This window comes from Sciurus vulgaris (assembly GCF_902686455.1).
Source record: "Sciurus vulgaris genome assembly, chromosome: 19".
NCBI classification, from domain to species: domain Eukaryota; kingdom Metazoa; phylum Chordata; class Mammalia; order Rodentia; family Sciuridae; genus Sciurus; species Sciurus vulgaris.
In genome coordinates, this window is record NC_136480.1 from 6,559,687 (window position 1) to 6,571,477 (window position 11,791).

The 11,791-nt window shown below is 48.8% G+C and overlaps 1 protein-coding gene across 2 annotated transcripts in view; it reads left to right on the forward strand.

Annotated features, from left to right (window-relative positions):
- TMEM40 (transmembrane protein 40) overlaps nt 1–2,029 on the forward strand; it is a 32,425-nt gene extending 30,396 nt beyond the window's left edge. For both annotated transcript variants that reach the window (XM_079122325.1, XM_079122324.1), the window contains 4 exons: nt 254–325; nt 423–497; nt 968–1,024; nt 1,875–2,029. In XM_079122325.1, coding sequence (XP_078978451.1) covers nt 254–325; nt 423–497; nt 968–1,024; nt 1,875–1,894 — 224 coding nt within the window. In that variant the 3' untranslated portion in view covers nt 1,895–2,029. The remainder of the gene's footprint in view (nt 1–253; nt 326–422; nt 498–967; nt 1,025–1,874) is intronic.
- Nucleotides 2,030–11,791: the final 9,762 nt, after the last annotated feature.

Below are 11,791 nucleotides of genomic sequence, written 5' to 3' on the forward strand. Positions count from 1 at the left end.
CGCTGTGTCCCCTGCAGTCCCAGCAACTCAGGAGGCTGAGGCAGGAGGATTACCTGAGCACAGGAGTTCGAGGCCAGCCTGGGCAGCATAATGGGACCCCCATCTCGCACAAAAGCAAACACCAAAAAATTGCGAGAGGACTGGGGTGCAGCCCAGCAGCAGAGCACAGAGGCCTGGGTCCAGGCGCCACACCACACAAAAAGGGAGGGAGGAGGAAGCAGGAGGAGAGCAAGCCTGTGCTTTTCCTTTGCAGACGAGTTCTTCCATTTTGTCCTCCTCTGCTTTGCCATCGGGGCCTCGCTGGTGTGCTATCACTACTATGCAGGTAAAGGCCCTTGGGAGACTGCGCGGGGCTGCAGGGGTCATGGGAGATGGGGGTCCAGACCTGTAGGCTGACCATGCTCTCCTCTGCTGCCCTCCAGACTGGTTCATGTCCCTCGGGGTTGGCCTGCTCACCTTCGCCTCTCTGGAGACCGTCGGCATCTACTTTGGGCTGGGTAAGCCCCCGCACGCCAGGAACCACGTGTGCCCGTGTGTGCTTGCACACGCACATGCAGACCTGGAGGGATGGTGGCCGGCGGCCCATCTGTGCTTACCAAGGGCTGGAGAGTCACAAGCTGAACTTTTTTTTTCCATTTCCTTATGCTCATGTTTTCTTCCTGACCACTTTGAAGGTCAGTGTGAGGTCACTGGCAAAACCTCCTGGAAAACATGGGCAGTTCCATTAAAAAGGCGACCAAAACAGTTTCACGTGGCAAACAGAACTAGCCAGGAGCCACGGGCGAGGTAGCTCCCGGGGTTGGAGTGGGTGCTGCATTCACGGCTTTCCTGCCCCTGTTGTTACTCAGTGTTTCTCATAACAACAACTCGTGCACTGTTACCTGAGCTGGGCCCTTGTCCACGGGGGACGGGTGGACTCCTGGACAGGGCGCAGACCTGACTCGCCTTTCTCTCTATTCCTGCGCAGTGTACCGCGTCCACAGCGTCCTGCAGGGCTTCATCCCTCTCTTTCAGAAGTTAATAGGTAATTTTTATATTCTTCTCCTGTTCACTCTTTCCCTGTCAGGGTTTTCTGTTTCAAAAGAGATTTAGCATCCAGGAAGTGCCCCGGAGGCAGGGGGCTTGGGTTTCACTCCTCCTGGGCCTATTCACCAGCTCTGTGGCCCCAGAAGGGCCCAGGCCCTCTCTCTGCGTGTGTGTGTGTGTGTGTGTGTGTGTGTGTGTGTGTGTGTGTGTGTGTGTTGGGGCCTTGGTGTGCTAGACACAGGCTCTACCACTGAGCCCTCCTGCAGCCTCCTTAAGCCACGTTTTTTCTCAACTGGAAAATCAGTGTAATAATCCTGCTGCACAGAAGTGCAAATCAAGTGAGGGATGGGTACACAGGACTTAGGTGTGGAACACCGTAGAACAGCCAGGGGCCTCCAGCTCGTTCTCTCCCAGGACTCTGCACCATTCAGACATTCTCTCCGAGGTGGCTGCACTGGCCTAAGGGCCGGGGAGGTGGGCGACAGTAACCTTACATTTGCTGGAGGAGGAAACCGAGGGGGGCTGACTTGCCCAGGGTCACGCAGCTGGGATGGCTGGGCTGGGCAAACGTAGATCTTCTTTCTTGACCAGTAGCTTTGTACCCACCATTATCCCTCAGATCAGAGAAGCCAGGTGACCGTGTGACTCTGTGCTGGGGAAACATCTGTTTTCCTAATCCATTTAATTAAAAAAAAGGGGGCGGGGATTGGTCACAGTGCCTGTGGGCCGTGGAGAGCCACAGTGGCTGCCAGAACGCCTGCGTTATGCCAGCACTCAGGGGCGTTTGGGTAACTGGGGTAACGGCTGCCCTCCAAATCCCATCACATGCCGGTGGCTTTACCTTCCAGGGTTCAGGAAAACTGACTGAGGCCGCCACCAAGTGCACAGCAGAGCCAGGCCCCCGTTTGACCACCGCTGCATCCCCTGAGCCCACGAGGACAGAGCCGCGTTCTGGGAGACACGAGGCCAAGCCAGAGCAATAAAGAGAGCCCTTTTCCTTCCATGTGGTCTGAACATTGGCACCAGCCCAGTCTGGGGCGTCTGCGGGCAGCACTGGAATGCAGCCCAGCTGCCAGGATGGAGGGCAGGGGAGGGCACAGGCCTGGCCCTTCACGGCACCCAGATCAGCAGGCAGCTTCTGGGATGCGGCTGTTCTCAGCAGACAGCATGAGACCCCAGCACCCTGCAGGCTGTGCTCTGTCTGGGGTCCTGGTTTCTTCCAAATCCTCAGGCCATGCTGATGAGCTCTCAGGTCCAAAGAGCCATCTGGGACAGACAGAGTCCACTACCCAGAGGCATGGAGCCACCAGGCTGGGTCCCCCAGTGAACCCGATGCAGGTAAGATGGGGGACTAACTCCACAGCCCCTGGGCATCTTTCCTCTGCCCCATTGCCCAGTGACAGCCCTGCTGCCCTGGAGGCCATCAAGTCAAATAAACACTCTCTCCCTGCAGCAGAAAGAGTCAGCTAAATATTATGCCATGGTCTCCTGAGCACAAGAGCACATTTGGTGTCTCCTTTGAACCTCTGTTTAGGGCAGGCATTCACCATGCTGGATGAGATGAACACGGGGTAAATGTATAAGAGTGGGACTTCAGTTGCACAGGTTTGGGGTGGGAGAAAGGGCTTTGCAGACATTCTTGTGAGAAAGATCTGGGACTCTCAGTATTCTCAGCTCAACAAATACCGAAGGACTTAAGTGCACCACACCAGATCTCATGCACACTTGGGTGACACTAATGGAGTTATAGAGTAGATCGAAGGAGGTGATGGACTGCACAGGCCATCTCAGAGTTATGTGTTGAGTTCTAGGCTCCCACACTTAAGGGCAACAGTGACAACCTAGGGAACACACAAAAAGAGAGGCCAGAGTGGGACTAATGGTTTAAGAAATGAGAACTCCTGAACTTGCACAGGAGAACAGTGGGGGTCTCCACTGAGCTCGGGAACATCGTGGAGGACACTCTAAGTGTGGTTTGGTTTCATTCTCACGGCCGTCTTGACATGTATGAGTCATCCTCGGGAGGAGGTGGGGAGAGGCCCAGATGGTTTAATAAGTCCCTAGGTTCACACAGCAAATCAGTGCCAGAGCAAATAAGAACCTGAGCCTGCCTGGTTTGTTTGTTTGTTTTGTTTTTGGTCCTGGGGATTGGACCCAGGGGCACTTACCCACTGAGCCACATCCCCAGCCCTTTTTATGTTTTATTTAGAGACAGGATCTGGCTAAGTTGCTTAGGGCCTCGCTAAGTTGCTGAGGCTGGCTTTGAACTTGCAACCCTCCCGCCTCAGCCTCCCGAGCCACCGGGATTACAGGCATTGGAGACCGCACCTGGCGAGGCTGTGTTCTTGTGTCCGGTCCATAGGGTGAGTGCGGCCTCCCCCAGCACAGCATCCTCAAGGAGCTGGTCTGGTTCCTGCTGATTCTCAGACTTTGGGACTTCTCAGAATACATTTTTTCAAGTGAGGGAACGGGGCAGCCAACTGTAGTCTGCCTGTCAAAGCCCCTCGGCGAGCAGCATCATTGTTTCTCGTATCTGGACAGGTTCTGCATCACCAGGTTCTGCATCGCTGGGGCAGGGAATTAGGTGAGAAACAAAGGGACTTGAAAATGAAGCCAGGGAGGGTTCCCAGTGGCCGCTGCGTGGCCTCTTGCCTCAGGTCAGTGTTATTCGCTCTGCTCCCCAGGCCCCAGATAGATCTGCTGAACTGGGAAGGAGTTGGGCTTTGCTCTGTTGTCTTGCAGTCCTGGGGATGGAACCCAGGGGTGCTCTATGACTGGGTTCCATTCCCTGCCGTCCCCTCCCCCACACTAGGGAGTAACCCAAGAGCGCTCCACCTCTGAGCTCCATCCCCAGTTCTTCTTATTTATTTTGAGACCGGGTCTCACTAAGTTGCTGAGCCCTTCTTGAACCTGTGACCGTCCTGCTTCAACCTCCTGAGCTGCTGGGATTACAGGTGCGCCACTGAGCCTGGCAAAGAATCATGCTTTTTAAAGCGCTGAGAACGGAAGCCAGGGCCCCGCAGATGCTAGGCCAGCGCCCCGCCCTGCCTTCTGCCCCCGCCTGGGAAGGAATCCCTGGTGCTCATGGCTTTGCTCCTTCCAGGCTCAGCCCTGGACATCTAAGGAGGCGCACTGCCTGCCAAGGCCCGAGGAGCCTGCTTCTCAGAGTGCAGCACCACTGATGTCAGATCACCCGTTTCTCAACAGAAACCCCAAATCCAGAATTTTTTAAAAAATTGTTAACTAATTTTTTTAAATTTCCAGTTCTTTGGAAAATAGTATGGCATTCCTCAAAATATTAAAAATTAGCATATGATTCAGTGATTCCACTTGGGGGCATATTTATACTCAAAATGATTTTAAAAAAAATTTTTAGTTGTTGATGAACCTTTATTTTATTCATTTATTTATATGCAGTGCTGAGAATTGAACCCAGTGCCTCACACACGCTAGGCAAGTGCTCTACCACTGAGTCACAACCCCAGTCTCCTCAAAATGATTTTAAGACATATTTATACACCCGTGTTCATAGCAGAATTATTTACAATAGCCCAAATGTAGAAACAACCCAAATATTCACCAACACCTGAATAGATGAAATATGGTATAATAAACACACAAACAATGGAATATTATTAACTCTTCAAAAGGAAATTCTGACAGGGACAACATTGTGAATGTGTTTAATGCACTGAACAGTGTATTAAAAATGGCTAAGATGGGCTGGCACAGAGGTGCACGCCTGTAATCCCAGTTACTTGGGTTACTGAGGCAGGAGGGTCCCAAGTCCAAGGCTAGCCTCAGGATCCTAGCAAGACTGTCTCAAAATTAGAAAGTGCTCAGTAACTCAGAGGGAGAGCACTTACCTAGCATGCACGAGACCCTGGAGCTGCATTCCCAGCCCTTTATTTATTTATCTTCTTAGTTTTAAGACAGAATCTCACTAAATTGTCCAGACAGGCCTTGAACTTGGAATCCTCCTGTACCAGACTCCAGAGTGGCTGGAATTATACCTCCAATGGATTTTTTTCTCTTCTTTTTTTCTTTTCTTTTTTTTGGGTGGTGGGGGGGGATTGAGCCCAGAGACACTGCCCCACTGAGCTACATCACCTGCCCTTTTTATTTTTTGACACAGGCTTTTGCTTAAATTGCCAAGTCTGGGCTCAAACTTCCAATCCTCCTTTCTCAACCTCCCAAGTCACTGGGATTAGAGGCATGTACCGCCATGCCTGGCCCGTGGTTGTTTTTTAATTCTCAAGTTTCGAGTGGCCAAATCAAAGGATGTGGTCTGCAGGCCAGGAGCTGAGCGTGGACGTGGACAGGGAGCTTCCACAGTGGAGATGGAGGCAGACGCAGCAAGGGGAACGCAGACAGCAAGAGAGAGCCAGAGGCAGGACAACACTGTCCTTTGTCTTCCACTGCTCAGCTTCTGCACCGTGGGGACATAAGTCCCATCCCAGTCCTTGCTAGTCAACTTCCTCTCTGGGAAGTTGTCAAAGGAGGGGCTCCTGCACTCTCTCCAGATCACAGCTGAGGACCTGTCTGCCCTGGTGCGCTGCCTCCCAGGGACCCGGCCGCAGCACTGACCTTAACTTCTCACAGCTCCTGTCTGGCTGGAGTTGGAGGCCAGTGCCAACCTGGGGTCTGGTTACCTCTCAGGCACCAAGTGGATTCCTGGAGGCCCATTCCAATGTGCAGTCTAAAAATAAAGCAATTGAATCCTGAACTCGGGAAGGCGGGGACAGAGTGGAGGGGCGAGGAGGAAGACTGCGTCTGTCTCCGAGGGGACGGGCTTTCTGCTGTGATCACAGTGGCAGGAGGATGGGGTAGTGAGAATTTCAAGGCCATGCAAGACATCTTCCTTGGGAGGACAGGAGACAAGCCCCAAAGGGCGGTAGTGGTTGTTTGTCCCTATGTCCTGACACAGACCCAGAGAGCCTTTGTCCACTCCAGAGGATCTGGGCCAGGACCAGACCTGGAGCAAGGAAATGCTGTGGGCTGAGCCTAGGAAACTGGACCATGCACCTGACATTGGACCTGAATTTTAATGGGAGACAGGGAAGGGCTGTCCACACAGAAGAGAGAGACATGGAGGAGCAAAGGCAGATCTGGTGTCCACATTCCATCCAGAAGTCCAGTGTGGTCAGCCACACGAGGTGTGAATCGCGTGAGGATGGGCATGTTACAGTTTGGGAGACGGGGGACCATTTAAGAGGCAGGGCCTGGTGAGGTCCTTGGATTACTGGGGGCCCCTTCTCTCTTGATGCTGGCAATGAGGCGTTTCTTCTGGGCCACACGTTCCTCCCATGACGTGCTTTCCTTAGTATCTGCCCAAAGAAATGGTGCCGACCCATTCACAGACTGGAAGCTCCAAAACTTATGAGCCAAATAAGCCATGAGACCTCTGTCTGGAGGACGCGGTGGCACATGCCACTCAGGCTAAGTCAGGAGGATCCCAAGTTCTACGCCAGCCGCAGCTACTTAGCAAGAGCGGCCTCAAAACCAAACATAAAAAAGGGCTGAGGAAGTGGCTCCATGGTAAAGCGCCCCTGGGTTCAATCCCCAGTGTCCTGCCTTCCGCAAAACCTGTGAGTTACAAGTTGATGATCTGAGGCATTTGCTATAGTACTGGGCAGCTGGCTAGCCCTGGGGCTAATCGCCCTCCTCCGCCATCAGGCCCCTGAGCCCTGGGATGAGGACAGTGGGAAGGGAGACTTGGAAGGAGTTTGAGCATGGGGAGCCTGCATTGTAGAAAGATCTCCCTGGTGGTCCTGCAGGGTTGATGGGGGACTGTAAGAAGGAACCTCACAGGCTGCCAACTAATGGGACCATAACTGACCCGAGGCTGCTGTGAATTGAGCTGCTCTGAACATTGATGTGGCTGCATCACTGTAGTGTGCTGATTTTAAGTCCTTTGGGTATAAACCGAGGAGTGGGATAACTGGGTCAAATGGTGGGTGCATTCCAAGCTTTCTGAGCAATCTCCATTCTGCTCTCCAGAGTGGCTGCACCAGCCTGCAACCCCACCAGCAATGTATGAGTGTGCCTTTTTCCCCACATCCACGCCAACACTTATTGCTTGTATTCTTGATAATCACCATTCTAATTGGAGTTAGATGAAATCATAGGGTGGTTTTAATTTGCATTTCTCTAATTACTAGGGATGATGAGCACTTTTTCATTTTTTGTTGATCACCTGTATATCTTCTGTGAAGTGTCTGCCCAGTTCCTTAGCCCATTAATTGATTGGCAGTTTTTTAAGTTCTTTATAAATTTGGAGATGAGTACTCTGTCTGAAGTGCATGTGGAAATCATTTTCTCCCACTCTGTAGGCTCTCTTTTCACATTGATTGTTTCCTTTGCTGAGAAAAAGCTTTTTGGTTTGAATCTATCCCATTTATTGATTCTCACTTTTATTTCTTGAGCTATGGGGGTCTTGTTAAGGAAGTCTGGTCTTAAGCCAACATGATGAAGATTCGGGCCTACTTTTTCTTCTGTTTGGTGCAGGGTCTCAGGTTTAATTCCTAGATCCTCGATCCATTTTGAGTTGAGTTTTGTTTAGAGTGAGAGATAGGGTTTTAGTTTCATTCTGCTGCATATGGATTTCCAGTTTTGCCAGCACCATTTATTGAAGAGGCTATCTTTTCTCCAATGTATGTTTTTGGCACCTTTGTCTAGTAGGAGATAACTGTACTTATGTGGGTTTGTCTCCGTGTCTTCTATCCTGTACCATTGGTCTACCTGGACAGAACACTTTTAATAGCCATTTCAAATAAGAGGAAATCCAACTGGTCCACAGACCCATGGGGACGTGCTTGATCTCATTCATAATAGGGAAATGCAGAGTAAAATGACAGCAGTGGGCAAGGTGGCATTCACCAATATTCCCAGCAACTCAGGAGGCTGAGGTAGGAGGATCACAAGTTAGAGGCCGGTTTCAGCAACTTAATGAGACCCTGTCTCAAAAATAAAAAATAAAAAGAACTGGGGATATGGTTAGCGCTAGAGCACCCCTGAGTTCAATCCTTAGTTCCACAAAAACAAAATGACAGTGAGTTGCCCCGTGTAGCCACCAGGTTGGTGAAAATCAGTGTCTGATAATACCAAATGTAACCCCGAGGAGCAGTTAGAACAAACATGTCCTGTTGGATGGGTATGTATGTTTATTTGCTCATCTACCTTGGAAAATTGTTTAGCATTATCTAATCAAGTCAAAGATACACAAATATTCTGGTTCAGCAGTTTTACTCTTAGGTACATAGTAGCCTGGAGAAAGGCGTGTGTTTATGCAGCACAACCTAGTTGTAGAACAAGAACATCAACAGCAGCACTATCCACAATAGTCCCAATGGTGATGTAATCATAAACTGAAACATCATACAGCAATGCAAAGGAATAAACCGCATCTGTATTGAGTAGAGCCATATGACTTTATGTACGTAAAGTTCCCAAACGGACAAAACCAAAGTTATCTTGTTTAAAGGTACCTGTACAGGTGATAAAACTATAAAGGAAAGTAATAAAGGTATACACCTGCAGATACAAGAGTGAGACTGGGAAAGCTGGGTATCTCAAGTACTGGCAAAGATCTGCTTCTTTCCACGTGTGGTGGTTTTGAAAGGATTCGCTTTATAGCTATTTTTCAAACTGTGCGTACATCCTCGATAGTTTTCTGCATAGTGTATGCCACAATAAAATCATTCAAGTTACGCATTAAATAAAAGCATAATATCTTGCTACTGAGCGAGTTAAAAGCCAAGAAAATAGGAAGATGGAGATATTTGCTTTTTGGCTCAACTGTAGGTGCTATTACCGTGAAAGAACACAAGAGGGCGCTAACCAGTGAGCAGCAGCAAAAGGAAGTCTCCTAGCAACCAAGAGAAACACTGCAGAGAGTCAACTGATGGACTCTGGCTCCTGCAACTGGCCAGGTGGGCTGGGGTGGCCTCTGTTGTCTCGGTTGGGTCTGGAGCGTCCCCGACCTTTCATATGGAAAGTGTGGGTTCAGCTTTACAGAGCTAGGGGACCGCACCCTTGTACTTGGGCGCTTTCTTACAATCAATGTTAGGTCTGATACCACAGGCCGCCGTGGAAGGTTCTTTTTGTAATACTCCAAACATCCTGGTGTTTCCTTCAGAAATGGAGGAATGGAGAAGAGGGATTTTGACTCCAGCATTCTGAGACATCAGATTACCCACCCCCCCAAAAAACCTTTCAAGATTTAGGATGCAAATCAGACATGGTGGTGCAAGGCTGTAGTCCATGGGAGGCTGAGGCAGGAAGATTCTAAGTTCAAGGCTAGTGCAGGCAGCCGATGGAGACTCTGTCTCAAAATAAAAAATAAAAAGGACTGAGCATGTAGTTCAGTGGTGACGTGCCCCTGGGTCCATCCCCAGTACGAATGAATGGATGAGGCTCGCCAGCTGCAGGGTAGCTCAGGGATACAGCACTTGCCTGATATGCATGGAGCCCTGGGTTCAATCCCCAGCACTGTGTTCCAAAAATAAAAGATGTAGGATGCACTGGAATTTTTCAGGATTATTGACAAAACAGTGTTCTAAATAAGTGAGCAAGTAATAATACATAAAGAAAACAGCGTGAAGGGGCCGAGGGTCTAGCTCAGTGGTCGAGTGCTTGCCTAGCATGCATAAGGTCCTGGATTTAAGCTCCACCTCCACCAAAAACAAAACAGCCAAAAGATGTTGTTAAAGTGGAGTCTTCCATGCTGTGTATCACTTGATTTCTCACATTCTTTGTGGCATTACACCACTTTGCATATTTCTCTAGTTCAGATGTGAAATAGCCCTCGAATGCCCATGTGTTGAAAGGTTTGATTCCCTAAATGGTGGCACTATTGGGAGGTGGTGGGACCTTTAAAAGGTGGGGCCTGGCGGAAGGAAGTTAGGTGTTGGGGGTGTGTACTCAAAGGGGACAGCATGCCCCCGGCCCAGTTGCTTCCCCTTATGCTTTCACCATGATTTGCCACCTGGCCACAGGCCCCACAGCAACAGGGCCAAGTGACCATGGACTGACACTAGGAGCCAAAACAAAGCTGTCCTCCTTATAAGTCCATTGGCTGAGGCAGTTCATGAAGGTAACAGAAAGCTGACTAGCTCACAGATAATGACACAGAGGTTCAGGGAGAACCTCAGGGAGAGAACCTCAGTCGGGAGAAATCCAGAGCTTTCCTTCCCAACCCAACTTACAAAAGAAGAAGAAGTACTAACTAGCTCATTTTTTAAAAGGGGGAAGCTGCTAATTATCTTAACAATCAAAGAAATGGAAAAGCAACAGGGAAGTAATATTTCCTCCAGTAAATTAATAAAATGGTTAAGGCATCATATCTGACAGCAGGGAGACCATCTGGAAACTTACACAGTGCCACTCTGGGAAAGCAGTCTGGCAGCACCCAGCAGGAGCCATAAAAACGATCCCACCCTTAGATCCAGAACCTTGATTCTGGGAATCTGTCTTTAGGACATCCTTTGAAATTCTGGGAATAGGAACAAATATCGGTGGCGACCACATTACTTATTATGATGGTGAAAACTGGAAAGAACAAAGCAAAACAGGTGACGTAGGAGACACTCCTATCAAGGAGCTGCACAGCCCTCATCCGGAAATCATTCTGAGGTGGTGGTGCACTCCTGTGGTTGCAGTGAGTTCGGGGCCCCTCTCAGCCACTTAGTGAGACTTCGTCTCAAAACTCAAAGGGCCGGGGATGTGGCTCAGTGGTAAAGCATCGCTGGATTCAACCTCCAGTGCCAAAAAAATTCAGTGCGACCTCTATTTGCTTTTTTTTTTTTTTTCCTTCTTTCTTTCCTGCCTTGCATTTGCTAAGCAAGTGCGATACCACTGAGCTATATCCCCAGCCCTGAAACCAGGGAACTCTTATGTAACTATGATCTACCTATAGACACACATGATATACAGGAAGTATTTTCTAAGATAAAGGTCTTTGTCTTAGTGATCTTATGGTGCGGGCCATGCCAAACTGTGAATATCCTTGCTGTGTTGTACCCAGTCGCTGTATATTAATACTGCCACTTGTACTGGAGGGAGTGGGTGGGACAGCTGCGGGGGAGGGGCGGGAGTGGGCTAAGTCTTTTGAAGACCCATGTTCACTGTGCTGAAAGAGAAGTCAAACTGAAGGAATATCTCTATAAATACATATAAAGGCTTATTATAATATTTTATCTTGAACATAAAACATTTTCAGTGAAAAAATAATAATTCATTTTTTTCTTTTTAAAAGTTTTTTCATTTGGGGCCGGATTTGTGGCTCAGGGATTGAACACTCACCTGGCACATGTGAGGCACTGGGTTCAATCCTCAGCACCACTTAAAATTAAATAAATAAAAACAAAGGTATTGTGTCCATCTACAACTAAAAATATATTTAAATTTTTTTTATTATTTTTAAATTTAAAAGTTATTTGGGCATGGTGGTACACACCTGTCTTCCCAGCAACTTGGGAGGCTGAGGCAGGAGGATCGCAAATTTGAGACCAGCCTCAGCAACTCAGCAAGACCCTGCCTCAAAATAAAAATAAGTAAATAGGGCTGGGGGTGTAGCACAGTGTTAAAGCACCCTTGGATTCAATCCCTGGTACAAAAAAAAATTTTCTTTGATACATAATGTTTCTAATAGGTTATGATGTAATGTTTGACAAATGTCAACACTGTGTTGAGTATATCAGTTGGCAAAGTATGCTTACTTCAGGAAAGTCAGAAATATATTAAACATTCCATACTGCCACTTATA